The sequence below is a fragment of the Pecten maximus genome, chromosome 9, assembly GCF_902652985.1.
Source record: "Pecten maximus chromosome 9, xPecMax1.1, whole genome shotgun sequence".
NCBI classification, from domain to species: domain Eukaryota; kingdom Metazoa; phylum Mollusca; class Bivalvia; order Pectinida; family Pectinidae; genus Pecten; species Pecten maximus.
The window spans coordinates 9,051,569-9,070,409 of NC_047023.1; the positions used below are offsets into that span (position 1 = coordinate 9,051,569).

At 36.6% G+C, this 18,841-nt stretch overlaps 1 protein-coding gene across 5 annotated transcripts in view; it reads left to right on the forward strand.

Moving 5' to 3' along the window:
• LOC117335247 (semaphorin-1A-like) overlaps positions 1-18,841 on the forward strand; it is a 46,368-nt gene that overhangs the window by 10,994 nt on the left and 16,533 nt on the right. For all 5 annotated transcript variants that reach the window (XM_033895252.1, XM_033895254.1, XM_033895250.1 and 2 more), the window contains 3 exons: positions 11,636-11,738; positions 12,665-12,713; positions 12,925-12,987. In XM_033895252.1, the coding sequence (XP_033751143.1) occupies positions 11,636-11,738; positions 12,665-12,713; positions 12,925-12,987 (215 nt within the window). The remainder of the gene's footprint in view (positions 1-11,635; positions 11,739-12,664; positions 12,714-12,924; positions 12,988-18,841) is intronic.

Here is an 18,841-nt window from a genome sequence, read left to right on the forward strand (position 1 = left end):
AAGGAGGGAGAGAGAGAGAGAGAGGTGGGGGATTCAGCATGGAGGGCTGGATGATAGAAATTTATAATGATATGAGCATGAGTGAGACTAATTTAAAACAGGTAGATATATATATATACATATATACCAGATACTTTGTTAGGTCTTAATCTGGAGGCCAGCTCCTTTATTCCAGAGTCTGGCATGTTATTTACTGACCCCTATATAAAACTGACAAGATATTTTGAGGGGTAAATGAAGCGAGACTGGTTTTGGCACCAAGGGTTCTATGTAAACATCCCCAAATCACTTCCAGGGGTTGGTATATATCCCCACTTCTAACATGGAAGGCCTTGCAATCAAATCAGTACCAGGGATTGGTATCCTGACTCTTAAAAACGTTAATTTTACCCTTTCAACCCTAAGAAACTTTAGTGGACTCTGCCATTCATTCATCAATTAAAGTCCAATATGGTCAGCAGGGGTGAAAGAGTTAAAGGGACCAGGTATTTTATTATATAAAATTAGTTTGTTGTGCTAAATTAAGGTGTTAGTGGCGTTATGATAATTTGATTATAATTGGCTTGCTAGATTGCATTGAAGGTACCTGTAAATTAAAAGTAATAGTTTTAAATGTTTTGGAACCTTTGATCTGTGAACACTTTCTCAGGTGAGTAGTGAGTAGCAGTAAAACTTAATGAGTTCACAGGTAAAAAGTCGTCAGACATTTCTGGTCAGTTACAAAGGCCCACTAACAGGCCCAGGCGGCAAAGTCAGGGGTTCAAACACACAGGTGAGAAAACAATAGCTTTGGTTAACACCTACTGTCAACTCATTAACTTTTACACAGGTGTCACATCTAACAGGTTCCAACATATTTACCTGTTATAATCCCTCTACTGTATTCTCATTAACACCTCAAATCATCATGCCGACTCTTAGGTAAGCTATTTATGTTTTTGCAACGATCTTGTAAATAAACATAATTTAAAGCCAAGCCTATATCAAAAGTTTACAAAGACATTCATCAATTTTTATATTCCAGCCTTTTTAGCCAATATATAAATACATTTTTAAAAATAGATTAATAAATAAAATGAATAAATATTTCTTTTGACAAATTGCTTAAACAATTTGATTTTCAAATGAATAAATACATATTTGTTTTGACAAATTGCTTAAATGATTTACTTTCAATAAAGGGCATTATATAAAAATTATTGCTGTGATGAAAGGGAGAATTTTCATTTGAAAAATGAAATCAAAAAGGATTTACATTATAGAGTTGGTAAATTAATTAAAATTCATATTGCTATTTATAAAGTGATAAAAATAAATAGAAAATGTATATATGTAAATTGAATTCAGTAGAGAAGATGTATTTATATTAGTTGTAATACTAAAAACGTTTTGACAGATCAACTATAAACTTCAAACTTGATAAACTCTATAACCTTACTGCAACAATGTTTAGTTTTTGTGCGGATAAAATATCAATATTGTATATAATTATCACTGTACAACAGAAGGTAATTGTTTATAGAATGAATATGGATTAAATTCAATTGAATTTGAAATGACTTGGTAAATAGCTTATACAATGGAATAGCTGTACATTGTTTTAGAGGTTTTTAAACACCATTGTACTAGGTAACCCAACTTTTTTTTTTGGCAGAAAAAAAGTCTGAAATACATGTCAGGTGACAGCTAATATGCTTATATATCAGCAAAAAAATCCTGTCGTGTGATTGACTCTGTCGAATTGTCGAATTGGATGTCTCCCTGTTAGCTGATGATAAATACACCATGTATTTCAGGAGGGCTGGGTCACATTTTGTTTGCTGATGTTTGTACATGTGTATACAGAGAATGTTTGTGAGTCTGTTGGTCAAGGTTGGGTCGAGATATATACCTACCACATGAACAATGGTAATTTATACGGTTTTCATTGTCTCAATGTTTTGCAGTGTATGCACATTAACAGTTACAGGAGTGTAACAAATGTCAAAATCCGTCAGCATGATGGACAGTCAAATGTCAATGTGTTACAAACGTTTTACATGTAGACAACCATGCATTTACAAAAAATTGTCCTGAAACAGCTATAAAGAGAATCCTTTATATCAGCCATCCAACTTACCAACAAACGTGCTTCATATAATTTTTGACATTTATTTGAGCTGTGATCCACTTCTTATTGACATATGCTTTAATAAATTGTTTTAAAAACCTTATCCAGTGCATATTTGATATACTAGAAATAAAAACAGGCATTTAATAGGCTATAAAGTTGAGATTGTTGTTCGACCAGAGCTGTTTGCTGTCATATCTGTTTTGTCAACTTTATTGCTAACAACAAACAAATAAATATTTGTTACATCAATATATCATGTAAATAAATTTTGAATGATGATGAAATGCAAAAAAGATATACAATACAAACTTGTACACTGTTATCAAAAAATGAATGTCCCAACAAAATATTCAAATATGTTGGTTTCAAATATTATATATAAAGCATAACAATACTGGTATGCAAATTCCCGAGTGATTATTTCTTGTATCAATATTCCACACAGAATAATGCATCACTGGGGTATCGTAACCCGACTGAATCGTTAATGACCAGACTGTGAATTTCCGCGATGGGAGAAGTCTCTTGTTGTATCCGTCTATCTAAACTCCATCACGGAAGCAAACTTCAACCCAGTCTATTTTTAGTGTTTAAATTTATGCTCTTATGAATGACATGTTGAGTTGGTGATTCAGATAAAGTTATTTCCTTTTTCTACTTTTAACGTAATTTCCTGTTATACTAATTTCATTTTGATCATAATACACAGAAAATGCCTTCATTAATACAGATTTATTTTAGTGAGGAAATGATCAATCATTTGCAAGATGAATTTTAAGCAGCCGATTTAATTATAAAGGTTATCAGTATCACAGGCCGATCTTTATTTATAATTTTTAGATTCTTAATTACCTTGTCTTCATCTTTTTAATTAGCAGTTCTTCTAGATCTATACAAGTTACTAGTTTGAAAAACAACCGTAAAAATGTTTCCAACTACTTGAGATTTTTGACAAGTTACAATGCAACAGGAAGTAGAATTAGATGATTTGCGGTACGAGACCCTTCATACAAGTGTCTCATTAATGTAGCCGGATTTCCTACACTTAACACCCACCAAAGTCTACTTGTAATATCAGAGACTGAACCAGGTATTTCGTGAGACATAGGCCGTACTGAATATGTATTATATTTTTGTGGTTACGGTTTCGATTGCTAATATCCCTACGGCACAAAGAATTAACTCATTTTGTACAACTCTTTTGCGTTATTTTCTCGTTTGATGCTTGCGAAAATATTTTTTCTTCATACTTGTCTAACTCCGTTTGAATTGTTCAGGCGTGAGAATTAATCCCCTTTGAAAAAACATAGATTACGAAATAGATTTGTGCGATTCCTGCAGGCTTTAAAAGACTTGCCTATAACAGTGGACGGACATATCTATTGTTACCTAACAACAACAACCAGACGGACACAAAAGATAAACCAAACCGTGTCAACACACATCATGATAAGGCACAACTAGCTCAGTCATTTTAACCGATGTGTGTTCTGGGTTTAGTGTTTCTTGACCAAACATTTTCTATTTCCTTTTAAAGACAGGATTTTTTTTTAAAGAATTGCTAGTTTAACAATTAGAAACACTGAAATCTGAAGACAGTTGCTGTACATCGTTTGTGACCTTGTATGACCTTGGCAGTCACTGATTTGGCAGGATGTCTTTGTAGGCTTCTAATCTCGTCTGCTGGTTAGTTACTATAAAACCAAGCTTTCTGATAAACCCCACAATTCCATGGACAAGAAAACATGCATTGATAGTGAGAATGTTATTGTAAGAGCTGTAGAAATAGAGATTGGACAGGATAGACAAATTTGACTTCCTGCACATCCACACACAAACCACACTAGCTTATAGACAGCCCATTGGAGCTATCTCTAAAAATAAACTAGACCACTAAGGAAATATTTAGCCATTCCACCAGGGCAAATTTCATTTAGGGAAAGCTCGCTGATTCAACTGTAAATTGATTTCAAAAGCAATTCTCCTGGGTACAGATTCATTAAACAGGGGTGCTGAAAAATCTCACTTTGCATAATGAAATTTTCTGACAATGCCATGGCCAGAATTAAAAAAAAAAAGGAAAAAAAAGGAAGTTGTGTCAATTGGTTGCTGATAGAATACTGCTGGCTGGCTACATGTTTAAGTAGGATATATAGATTTTGTGTTGGCAAGTGAAGTATAGGTTTTATCTTTCCTTGATAAGTTTGGTACACTTCGACTTCAAACAAGCGTGCTACTAGTTATTGACTTTAATCTGAAGGCCAATCATCAGTTAACACAGGCAGGGCAGGATTAAATCAGATTTATGGCTACTGAGGAGAATTAGCACCTCGTGATAGCTGGTTTTGGCCTGGAGGTCTTGTCGATTACAACTACAGGTACAGGTGATCATGTATAGTCGATATCGCCAAAGATCTCCGTGTGGAAGAGTCCGGAGCTTCCGTGTAGGGAGATATAGGACGAGGAATAATATAGACAAACCTATACTGTACTATGATGTATAGTGTCATATCTCGATCCTCACACCCAGTTCCCTCCATCGAACCAGTTCATATTGAATCCATATTGCAGCCAATCTTAAGCCATTGGTGAATCATTTGCCAGCAAATGGCAAAGATAAATCAGAACTTTGCGATTAATATATAGATATAATGATGAATTGAAGTAATTTTAAGTTGAATGACCTAAGGAAGAAAACGACCACCAGCACTAGAATAGATATATCAGTGAATATAGACACCCAGTAACGATTATAGAAGTGGAGATCGTTAATTTTCGGTAATTACTGGTGACTTCTGTGAAGAGGGAGGGGGATCTGAACAAGATGCCAACAAGTGCTAGGTTCACAGGTTAAGTAATTCTGCCCTGGAGTCAAGCAGAACATCAGATACAGTCCAAGTACAGGTGCATATTTCTTTTCCACTGGAAAAGCAGCTGAGAGACATTATAATCGCGTAAAACATAAATAGTCTTTCTTCCTCGAGCTCACATTCATCTAGATCTGTACTCTCCGAGTTCATACTCAGGTAAACTATTCATGTCCCTTCAAACCTGATCTGCCGGGTGCAGTGACATAATCTTAGTAATAAACCTGAAATTTGTATCATAATACTCAAAATTATACCTGATGTGTCTTTGTGGTTAAGGTTGTTTTAATATTTTTCTAGCTTGTTGTACCTTCATGAGTCACCAGCTGAGGGCCAACACTTGACGAGTACAATGAATTCACGTAGATCTACACGTGTAGTACAAATGAAGCCCTAATGACAGACTTAGATCACATAACTTATCATCACACACCGCCTGAGGCACGGTCTGGCCCTTTCGTCTTTATTTTTGACCTATAAAATAACATTTAGCTGACCAAACCCATAGCCCAAGGGTCATCTGATAATGTCACTGGCTTGACATTTTTACCTCTAAATTAGGAGAGTTTCGTCTGTAGTACTCGGACAGTCTATACACAACAAGACAACAATGTCTTACAAGATAACACTGCCGACAGATAGTAATATTATGTAAAGATTACACGGTCATGGGAAAACATGTACAGTAGACTATAAAAATATCACATACACCATATACACAGACAAAACACTCATATATGTAGCCATACATTCACAACAATCATAGCACATTGTGATTTTCTTAGACAACTATCATTATTTTATTCAATTTACAGTTAATTACAGAGGTTGATATAATTTTTCAAATTAAAAATAATTTTGGTTTTTATTATAACAAATATAAGCAGGTCAGGTATCTTAAGGTGTGACAAGACAATCCTAAAGGATGATTTGAAGATCATTCCGGTGGATGTTTAAGAGATAAAATCGTGGATGTTCGCTGGTGCCTTTTTCGTTTGATGTGGAGTTTAATTGCTGGCTGCCTACACAAAAGTGCATCATGATTTTGCCCTTAGAACATGATCTCTCCTCACGATTGTGGATGGCATTTCAATATCGCCCCAAATCAATGCCTGATGTTCAAGTCTAGCTATCTACTCCGGCCGGTTTTTGAATTGTTTTATAACTGTTAGGCATGCATTCTCGAAACGAAACCTTTAAATCGAGCGCTCTATTTTTTCATTGAAGTTTCTTTGATTTGATGTTCACTTGATTTTTAAACTTGGGTCTTTGCGGCGACAACATAACAGATGACAGGCATCATTTGCATTTTAAAATATGCTAACACTTTTGTTTAAAAGTAGACAGACCTATGTAAGCCCTGAGGCCGTGAATACTTGCACTTACAAAATGTGTAGGTATGTGAAATCTATGTAAAAATATCCAAGGGCATTTTATTTTTGCTGAGTGCAAAATTGCGATGCATGCCATAAACAAATATCTTGTCTACTGTCGAGACCTTTGTAGATTCTCAATGAATTTCACCTGTCATTTCACACCTGCACAGGTAGGCATGTTAAAGAAAAAAAGATAGAACTTGATCACCCAGTTGATATTATTTGATGGAAGAAATGATGGTTCGAGGTTGATGTATGACAAGTAAAACAATTGGATGGACATGCACTCCCCCCCCCCTCTTCACATAATTTATTCTCTTGACTTTAGGTGTAGCCACTGAGAGGTTAAAAGTGCATGAAGTGTATTTTATCGGACATCAAAGTCGAGCTACAAAGAAGCTTGCTAGACTATACAAGTGATGCCCATTCAAGTCTCAGACATTTGTCTATACCTTGATGGTCAGCATGTCATGTTTGACCTAGGTCCAGTTCTGCTTCGCTTTTTTTAATAGACTAATAATCCTAATTGTTCAATTGTTGTCAGTAGAAATATGATGACTTGTTTTGATAGAGATCAGATCTAGACCTTGCTGGCCGGGAGGACGAAACAAAAAGTTCAAGATAGGGATCGCTTAAACAGGTAGAGGTAGCAGAACAGACGCACTCACAGATCGACACTGGGGTTATATGACTTAGGAACATATACACTCGATCGGGAGCGACACTCGGGTTATGACTTAGATCCAATAGGTGTTGCTTCTTGCCAAAATGAAGGGAGATTTGCCAGAAAACTGTTATTACAATATTAAATTGGTTCCGTATAAATTGTGTTTACTGTTTCGCTGTGCGTCAGATTGAGTTTTCGTGTCCGAACAACATCCTTTATACGTAAAAAGGATTAACAGTGCAAGGCCTTGAACAGCATATGCTTTTAACGTTTGTTTACCTGAGGCAGAACATTTGTTCTGTACATTTATTGGAGATCTCGAAAGGATAAGCAGTGTTAGAAGTGTTTTCTGCTATTCTGATCTAAATACATAAGCCAGTACGCCGATTAAAGCGTTGATCATTTGTTAATCACAAAGTAATCCTCGCTATTAACTAGAACCCTGTTTAAAAAACAATACTTAATTGCATTGGAAAGTTGACAAGGGATTTAGAGGCCTACAAACTTTATACAAATCTGTTAGGTTATGGAAATGTTTGAATGGCAGTACCAATGACTACATCAGGATAAGCCTTAAGAAGACTAAGATTATTAAAGTATACAGTTTTATTTCAAGTCTGTTTTAATTAAAGGTCCAACAATGGGGACTAATTTTGCTTTATCATATATGATCAGTTCAAGCATTTTACATGCAAATACGATTCAAAAAGAATTTTGAAATAAATATTATAGATGAAAAAAAATGAGTGATCGAACAATAAATTTTGTATAAGGAGTATTTACTTAAGGTTGGGACAGGCGCTGTTGACGTCATAGAAAAATAGGGTTTGACCTCTATAAACAAATAGAGTTTTTGTCAATATTTGTTCGGAGCTTTCCTATATGAAACTGGAATGGGTTTTATTCCTCTTAACTATTCATGTATATTTCCCAAACTATTTTAAGGTCCGGATAATAATGTCCAGGTGACATGGTGTTTGTTGTTCAGTAAACTGGAGTGATCTAAAAATGTTGAGAAGTTCATAAATCAGAGCAAAATATTTAGTGTTAAATACTGCTGTTGTGTAGTGGTATATCTGATACGAAAATCATTGTACCAACAAACCGACATTTTGTGTCTGACACCTACGGTAACTTATCACAAGATACTGACACCAGTACACCTACAGATATCTTGATTTACCTGGAAGGGCTGAATAGGGAAAGTAAAATAAATTTTTATGATTTATTCATTTAAAAAATAGCAACGCAAAACAAAATAATTTATTGTCCCGAATTCCTGACAAGAATAAGCTTTTTTGTAGATGTGTTGGATGAAGAATTATGAAATTAAAAAGTTCTATGTTGCTACATTTACCTTTATTAACACTGACAGATAGAGATGACGTCATCAGTGAAAAAAAACGACATTGATTTACAATCTGTGGTTAAGTTAAAGTGTTGGCCCGTGTGTGAAGGTGATGGATGGAGAGAAAGTATAACAAAGTATTGCCCCATTTCGTGAAATGTTTGAAAAGGTTTTGTAATGCAAGATACTGGTGTCGTTTTATTACGACAGTTTGTGAAATGTTGGAGAAAAGTTTTTTTTATTTTTTTTCGTATTGTACAACTTGTCTCTTACGAAATTTGGTGACACATTCGTAAACTTGTAATAGTTTGGCAGAATATCAAGCCTTGTAAAGCCGCACGTCACCCATTCACACTAGTCGGATCACTGCCAAATCGCCATACAAACTTTTCTATAGGCAGATGGGTATAAAGAGGAAAAATAAATCTATGATTGTAAATATGAACAAGTTTTTATATTGTATTAAATGTGACAGTGTGTATCATGTTTCCAATGGCCATGGAGTTCTGATATATACACCGAAACTTACAATACTGCTATCATATTTTTGGACGGGGTCAGTGATTATCCTACGAGATAAGCTGGTAGGAGATCCCAAGTTTAATGTTTAGACTTATGTAGTGATACTGTCATTGAAGTTGTCAAACTTTTTATAGAACACGACTTGTTAATATTGAATAAAGTTTACGTTGTCCTCAATATGACATAGTTACACAAGTAGTAATTATTTGATACTTTGAAGTGGCCAGCCAAGTTTAAATCCGATCTCGACACATAAACTACCCCCTACCCAACACATCGCTTTGTAGTCCAGAGCAGACGGCCATTATTATATGTTCGTCACCATATTAAATTTTTATTAATTACATCTTAAATTAATTCAAACAATACACGATGTTTCACAATCTGATTGATTTGATAAATAGACCAAAGACGGACTTTAGTTCTGAGTTTTTTACGGTGTCGAGCTGTGTAGGCTGAGAATCGTATGAACAGATATCAGCCCGACAGCTTTACATAATTACAAAACAAATCGATAAGAATATCATGATGCTTTTTAAATATCCTTCAATTAAATATTTATCAGATGGGCGTAGACCTTGTTTTAGTATCGTAATTAAATTTAGATATTGACGTCAACATATATACGGGTATGATAACACAGGATAGATATGGCGATCAACATTGATGGCACATTTAAATATAAACTTACCGGGTATTTAGATTATATTTCTATTTTATCGTAATCTTAAAGGCTTTACATGTAATTGAGAACATTGAAAGGTTCTATACCAAAGTTTTCATTTACGAAAAGTCGGAGACATTGGTTCAATACTAGCTAGACCACATGGAACATATATATTTGTGTATTTATTTCAATTATGTACCATACGTTTGCGAGATCAAATTTTTTTTAGAGTCTGCTGGGAATTATAGACCCAATATATGAAACATTTCCATTAGAAAGGTTTTTATTCAGTAGGCATTCTATAATTTTATTTTATAGGGCCACTTTCCCAGCATTTATTAAAAATCTCCATTTAATTTCAAACCTCTACCTTTTCAAATTATTCAAATGAACAAAAAAAAGTCAAAATCTTCACATCTGTTTTGAATGAAGTTTCAAAGTTGATTTTATGCATGTTAGTTCTGTTAAAGACGTATGAATTATTCAGTAGTTCTTGCTAGCCCGCTGACATTGATACAGGGGGTAACTAGGACCCAAGTCCTTCACTTTCACTGCAAGGTAAGGCAGAAGCATTCTGACCTGGCACACTGCCAATTCGGGTCAAAGGTCATAAAAACGAAAGATGTCTGCCACACAGATGAATCCCCTAACTAGAGGGTCTGCCTTGCGCTTATCATGTCTGTTCCTTGTAAATTTCGTTTGATATTTCCACAAATTATATCTCCTCCAACAAATTTTACAATTAAATTGTTGAGGAGCAACACATGTGTTTTATTCAGGAATCGAGCAAGGTGGTTCTGTACTGGCGTGTAGATCGACGTCTGCAGATCATTTTACATTTTATAAAGTACAAAACGTTAAAGAGGATTCTTTTGACACTTTTACAAAATCTGATGACTAGGTGAAGATTGTAACTTGAGAACTGTCACATTAGGGAGTGGGATGCTCTGTAAGTTATACAAAGGTGATTTGAGGTGTATGATATATACAACGCAAAAAGCACTTGAGATATTTGGTTAAATCTTCTTTACAACGTAGTAATCTTCACCTGCTGACAGTTTAAAACCACAGAAAGGATGGTCTCTTTAATATTCCAGTGAAACCCTTACCTTGAAACACTGAATTACAAATTATGATTTCGGAGGTGTTCTTGTTTGAGTCAGAATTAATTTATTCAATTAACACTAATTAATAAATGATACACAGTAAAGGTGTGAAAAAATTTAGAATTTAGAAATACACTCAAGAATTTCAAGTCTTTTAAGCATTGGGACAATATATGACGGTGAATCCAAAAAGGCTTTAAATAAGATTTTTTACCTTACACTTATACCAGTAAAAGGTCGGGAAAAATACAACTACGCATAGTCTTACAGTATATAATTAGTTAACATCACTTGTGGTGTGTCAACAGTCACGAAGATTACACCTCGCATCAGTCATGTAGCTGATATTAATTGTTGTTATTTGTCCAAGTTTTGAAGATATCTCTCCCAGTAATGGTATGCATACCTGGTGTGCATGCTGGCGACATCAGTCACCCAGTACATCAATGACAGACCAAGAAATGTCTGTATTTAGCTCTCTCTAGAGGTCGGATGCTTCATTTCACCCCTTTCCTAACTCCAATTCCGTCATTAATGATTCAAACAAACTCAGATAAAATACAGCTGTAGACTTTGAGCAAACAGTGAGTCTTTGAAACAGCCATCAAATATTAATACGGCATATCAATTGTTTGCCTTCCACAATACTGTAAACCACTGTAAAATTGATCAATGATATTTTCCTTTCCGATAAAGTTCTATAATTATAAATATAATCCTTTTAGGAAAAAAATACTTTATGAGTATCTGTTCCTGATAACAATTTGTCCCTAAAGAGATATTTTTGCCTGATTATAAATTATCTCTTCTTTTATAAAGAGATACCTTTTCCTGATAATGAAATCTGCCACTTGTAATGAGCAAATTATCTCCCTTTTGTAATGAGGTATCTTTTCTTGATTATGAATTATCTCCCTTTTTGCAATGAGCTATCTTTCCCTGATTATGAATGTTTCTTGTATTTTGCAGATGTACCAGGCACACAAGCGTACCCAGGTGTCAGTACCCATTCGGACAGCTTCAAACTTCTGTACACGGACAAAGAATCCATGTCAATGCTAGTTGGAGCAAGGTAGGATCCAAATTAAAACATCTTAATGATTTAATTATCATGTTTGTGTGGGACTATCACTGGTCAAAATTGTTTTAATGTCTATTGTATGAAAATTTATTCAAATTCTGATGTAGATTATTTTCAGTATTTGGATGTCATTGTACGAGACTTTACATTCTGGTGTTCATTTAACATTTTGAAATGTCAAAATACTTGCCATTCTATATCGGAATGCTATTGTGTTTTTTGACCTCTGACATTTACAGGTCATGTTAAACTATTGTTGAAGATGATATGACAATGTTGAACTGGATGTACCTTTGCGCCCCCATTGCTGGGGACTTTCTGATATGGCCAATCTATCGCAATCCCCCATCCTCTTATGTTGTTCCATTTCATGCCATATCTGCCCCTGACAGACTCTTAAGAGAACGGACTGTTTATAAGATTGAAGAGAACCTCTAGTTGATAAGACAAAGTTTCCAGTAACCATTAAAAGGTCAACTCAATTCAAGTGTGTAAGTTAAAAACAAGTGTGCCAGTCTTCGTCTGACATGTTTGTTTGTGGGATCAACAGGTCAGGCAGGCAGTGTTCGTGTTGATAAGGAGATTTGAGGAGTTCTACATTAGGCTAAACCTGGAGGGAGAACGCTGTACAGGCCTGACTGGTCTTGTCGACCATGAGAAGGTCAACTGCAGCGTGTTTGCACACAGATTACACACACTGTGCCAACAAGCATCCAATAGACTGTGATTGGGATAGCGTCCACAAATTGTTTAGACGTAATTTGTCAATCTTTTATTTATATTACCTCAATGCCCCACACCTAATCGTTGACTGCCATCAGAGAACTATTTGGCTTCCAACTTTGCTACACTGTAATTGATATTGTTATGTAATAGTTTAGATAATTCCAGTAATAAATTTTGTTTTTGATTTACAGAAACACGTTACATAACATCAGTATGGTGAACTTGAAGGAAAGTTTAGAGGTATGTAATAGCATTATTTTATATCAATGTAAAAAAAAAAAAAAATTGAAGCAAATATAGAATTGAAAGACTTGCTAAAGTCCCAAATCATAGTGAAAAATTTTCAATTGATATATATATTATTATTATTATATATATATATAAAAGTAGTGGTTTTCACAAGTGTAAGAAGGGGCCCGCATTATGACAAGTAAATATCTATATTTCACAGAGAATTGAGTGGTCCCCTAGACCGTTTGACATGGACGTCTGCAAGAAGAAACAGAAATCTGAGGTAAGTAAAGTTTTCTGTCTGGGGCACCCTACCAATAGCACGATTCACACACGACTGACAGAGGTTGGAATGATAGTCTCTATCTCTGTCGGTAACATAGAGGAAATGTCGGGGTTATTGTTTGGGCTAGGTCATCTAGTGCGTTTTGTGATAGCAGTCCCGGATTTTACGCAGTTTGTGCATTTTGGTGTTCGTTCGGGGAGCTTAGTGATTCATAGACGTATACCAGCCTCATAATTGTTTACCTCATTCTTAATAATCCATAATATGTCAGTACTCAGCCACATCTATAGAAAATGGCTGACTAAACTGGTCATGTCTGGTACAGGCGACTCTGCCTATGAAGAGTTGGGGGTATAGGTAGAAGACCTGTCAGGAGACCTATGAAGGTATCCTGGGTTTACAGGTAGAAGACCTGTCAGGAGATCTAACGAGGTATCCTGGGTTTACAGGTAGAAGACCTGTCAGGAGACCTATGGAGGTATCCTGGGTTTACAGGTAGAAGACCTGTCAGGAGACCTATGAAGGTATCCTGGGTTTACAGGTAGAAGACCTGTCAGGAGACTATGAAGGTATCCTGGGTTTACAGGTAGAAGACCTGTCAGGAGACTATGAAGGTATCCTGGGTTTACAGGTAGAAGACCTGTCCGGAGACCTATGGAGGTATCCTGGGTTTACAGGTAGAAGACCTGTCAGGAGACTTATGAGGGTATCCTGGGTTTACAGGTACTTGTCAGAATTAAGAGCTATGAAGTTATCCTGGGTTTACAGGTAGAAGACCTGTCAGGAGACCTATGAAGGTATCCTGGGTTTACAGGTACTTGTCAGAATTAAGAGCTATGAAGGGTATCACAAGTATACTGGTATATAGAAGACCTGTCAGACTGACCTATATAGACTGGGTCACAGGACTTGGCATCTTCTACACGCGGGTATCCATTTCCTACAGGTGAGCATGGATCATTTAGTGCTGGCTAAATGACCACGAGACATGCAGCCTTGATTACCACAGTCTTTAGGTGGCTAAACGCAGCCCGATTGTTTTACTAGTACCGGTTTTATATCGTAACCAGACACCAAGGACAAGCACCTGCGCCGAGACCTGCCTTTTGTTCAACCAGGTGACAGGGTTTTGGCCCACGTACCAAACGTAAGCGGCAATTGTCTTTTCTGTAACTCGATCTTGACTAATTCGTGGCACCATCACCCTGAATTACGGGAAATCTCGACCCAAGAGTTGGTACCAATAAAATACTGTCAGCTTTTATGAGGCTCTGAAAACGTTTATTTCATCATCATTATTTCATACAAGTATTTAAAATGTATCGGCCATTCCTACTTTTATTGGATGGATGACCACAGAAAAACCAGCACTGTTTGTCAGAGTACCGAGCCTGGTGTTCAGAGTCGATGAGCTGTACATGGTAGGGCTGAGAGAAAACTGTATATATTCCCTGGTGAAGTGTTCAGCTATGAAGTCGTGTTCAAGACCACGTATACCTGCCAATAACTTGTTGATTTGGTTTAAAGAGGTGTTTACACTGTCTGGCAAATGGTCAGCCTGCCAATCAATGGCTGTAGTCTGACCACAAACAACGATAAAACAATTCATTATTAAAATACTTGGCTAAATGTCAGCAGGTGAATGGAGCCCGCAGGTTAACAAGACTGGCAGCAAAATCCACATATACATCTATACAAATGTTGACGGCCATTAACTCAGAGTTTATTTGATGTACAAAACTCATCATGGGTTGCCGCTAGGTTTGACAATCAAATGTCGAGATGCTATATCCAGTGTTTTGGTTTGAAGGAATTTGCTGCCATTTTCAATATAAAACATCTGACATGCAAGCCAATTTCGGTATTGACCACGGCAGACCTGCCGATGGAGAAAAAATCATCAAAGTAATATGGCCGTCTGCTACATTGAACGAGGACAAGCTGAGTAAAGACACACTCCCGACGATCAGCTCTTTATTAACATCTGTGATGTAGCTACTGAAAGTGACGACAGGCTAATTTTCTGCTACCAGTCGAGAAAATTGGTATTTTAATCCTGCGCAACACAATCGTTGGGTTTACATTATTTTACAGTTTGGATCAATCTAAAAATGGAAATGATGTTGCAGATGCAGGGAATAACACTATTATTGGCCCGGGTTCTGTAGTAATGACGAAATTTCTTCACTGTTTTTATCGACCCGCAGCGTTAGTGAGATATGGCTCCTTTGACCAGAAGTCTGTAACAAGCATACCTAGTTAAATTGCCAGTACAAATACAAATACGACCTGTAGCCATTGGTGTATGGAGCACAGGTGAAAACCTAATCAGAATGTGAAAGAAAGCTGTGAGCATAAAAGGTGTTACGAGCCATGAATTTGCGTGAATGTAAGAGGGGGTTTTGTAGATGTTCGGATGTTGATGATGGTAATCTTCAATTAGAGCATCACATTGTTGAAGGAAAGCGGAGCCCGTGACAGGATCAAAAACACCAGTAACGAGCTCAATATCCTGGCAATCACTTTGTACACACCAACTTCAAAAGCTGCGGTACACAGGCTCCTGTTTCAAGCGGTGCCATTAAAAGCCAGAAATAAATACTGGCCATTGTACCAGGTAAATGTTTGCTGAGGTTTGCTCTTCCTGTAGAGTAAATACACAGCTGCAGGGTGACAATAGTTCACGGTAAATCTTGATCTGATAATGGTGGGTTAACCTCTAAATAGCCAGGTCAATCGCTGTTATGACACTACATCCATGTATTATATAGACAGAACCAATTCATTGATGTAAGCAGGTGTACAAAAATTGATCGTAAAATATTTCCAGATTTAATGAAATCATAAACTTATTAATTAATGATTTAGAAATATCTGATCTGGTATCTATAAAAAAAAATTCAATCTGGGGAAAATATATAATCGGAGATAAATGATACGTAAGCAATTGATTTGTTGATAATAGGAAGGTGAGTCTTATCAGGGTGGTCTGCATGTTCGGTACAAAGCTCGTCCATAACTGTACTTTTATCTAGACAATCACAGCGAACACAGCCCCTGTTGTCGTGTTCCTGCTCACGTCATTCCGTTCAGTACGAATGGCGCATTACAAAATCACCATATGTTTTAGTGCAGTGTTCCGCAAAATTTTTCGGAGGCGGGGTTTACTTGGTTGGCTTCACAATTTGAATCTAAAGTTTTTTTTAAATATATGCCGCAATTTTCAAAATGATATAAAAATGGGAGAAGTTTGTACAAGCAGAACTTTGTTGAGTTACACAGATTGAGTTTGTGTGTGTTTATACTTCTATACAAACGCTGCTATCAGTACAACTGTCGGAGTTCAATCACAGACTGTCAGAGATCTTAAAAAACAGATCTTTCAAGTGGCAGTTAGCTAGAGCTATCAGCCATGGTAAAGTTGTCTTAGTCATTGCAATCAGATAAAGTCCTTATCTGAAGATTTTAATGAAGTCTGGAGAGTCGCACTTGTTTATATGGCCTCCATATCACAACAGTAAATATAGGGACGAGCCAGGGGATGGATTGTAAAAGCAATCTTAGCAGAGGAGAAAGACGACGGGAAGGATGGTAGGAGGGATCTATAGAGGAGAAAGATGAGGGGAAGGATGGAAGGAGTATTCTACAGAGGGGAAGGATGGAAGGAGGAATCTAAAAAGGAGAAAGACGAGGGGAAGGATGGAAGGAGGAATCTAAAAAGGAGAAAGACGAGGGGAAGGATGGAAGTAGGAATCTAAAATGGAGAAAGACGAGGGGAAGGATGGAAGGAGGAATCTACAGAGGGGAAAGACGAGGGGAAGGATGGAAGGAGGAATCTACAAAGGAGAAATCTACAAAGGAGAAAGACGAGGGAAAAAAAGATAAACAGAGCATTGTTATTGAGATGGAATAGAAAATATGCTAAATGGAGGATTTTTACACAGAAACAGAGATATATATAATTGGGATGTGGGAGTAGACAGCATTGTATGGTGTATCAGACAGAAAGTGTGTCAATCACACAGGCCTGTCATGGCCACCTGTCTGTAGTACCACACTTTATGTGAGGACACTAATATCAGGATACTTAATGTTCAAACATGTTCTACATGGCATAGACCATCCCAGGCAAACATACGTGTTCTATATATATATATATATATAAAACAGATTTCGATAGCAATGGCTGTCATGCATGCTTTTCCTTAGTCTGTGTAATTTCCCCGCCCTTTTCGTTCCTGACGAACAATTGCTGTTTTGTAGATGTGGAATTTTATTGACTTTCTGAAGTGTCAATGTCAAACTTTTTCTACAGCTGGTAATTAAACAATATTTTCAAAACATGCAAACAAAAAAGTTTTAATTAGAGATTTAATACGCATAGATCTACAACTTGATCTTTCTGAACCGTTTTTTTGTCGGCCATATTTCCTTCTACAAACAATACCTGCATTGCTGTAAAGTACCAAATAAAAGCGTGATAATATGATTGAAAACAGCCACCAAACTGGTTGTGTATGTTTTACAGAAAGATCAGATTTTGTTTGGACCATGCCTGAGAGTTCTGCCTGACTTGCTTCAGTCCCTGGCAGAAGTTAGCTATCCTCCTTTCCTTCATTATGACCCTAGATTAAGCCCCCTCCAATGATTGTCCCTCCGGTAGAATGAAGACCAGACCAGGCAGTTGTATACGTTGCCTGTCAGGGAACAATGGCCTGATGCACGTAGACGCCTGCCAGATCTATTGTTTCAGTTGCCTGGAATCTATCCCTGTGTTTTTTATGGCCTGTCAGGGTCTGCTCGTGTGGAAGAACCTCAGAAAATAAATTCAGTTTTAATTTATGGCTTAAGTATAGTTAGTATATAATCTTTATGTAAATGGGCGACATTTTAAGATACAATTTTCCTAATTTTAGTTTCAGTAGATGTTCCGGTTTATGAGTGTGAGAATGTGTATGTTGGAGTGTGTGAGGTGATAGTGAGAAGGCTTTTGTCGTACATAGATAGACCTGACACTGTTGAAAAATTACCCGTTTTTAATGGGTCCTACAGAGACACATTATATCTCTCATAATTGTTGTGCTGGTGAGGTTCATATGAATCTTAACATATCACGGAAATTTATGAGTTTGTCCTAGCCATTGTGTTCATAGTGTGTCACCGAACACACGCTGTGTAAAAATCTCGACAAAACAAAATAATTGGAGCATTGAGAAGATTCAGATTCTGATACGAGGCACTAAATATGTATCCCTTAAATGCTTTACATTAAAAAAAAGATTGGACACTATGACAGGACATTTATGAAAGCATTAGTAAGGAACACACACCGTTGGGCCTGATGTGAAGTGGTATCCTACGATAGATTAAGGGTACTTCGTACCAGAATACCTTTCTGTGTGTCTCTCATCAGGGTCTACCTGACCCGCAGCAGATACTCCATACCTAACTGTTTACACATATTTTGCGTGACGTGCGGCATCTCCCCAAGCCTTGATGTTACAAATCTCTGAAGCAGTACCCCTCCCCAACCTTGAAATATCACCAGGCTTGCCAAACAGTTTTATCAACTAAAAGGCAGCAGTTATTTCTGTGAATATCGGTGCATGAATGCTATCAACAATATGTAGAGCTCGGTATACAATAGACTGTGTGTATACAACTTTGTAATGAGATAGCCGTTTATGTATGCTGGTCATAATGTATGCACGGTGCTTTCCCTCATCTGTACTCCATCATATTACAGCTAAGATATGATTTTATCTGTAGAGTCAGTTTTCTAGATTACTGGGTTAAACTTTTTTCGGCTTTATTTTTTCCCAGCTGTTGTTTCTGTTGTCATCGTACAACA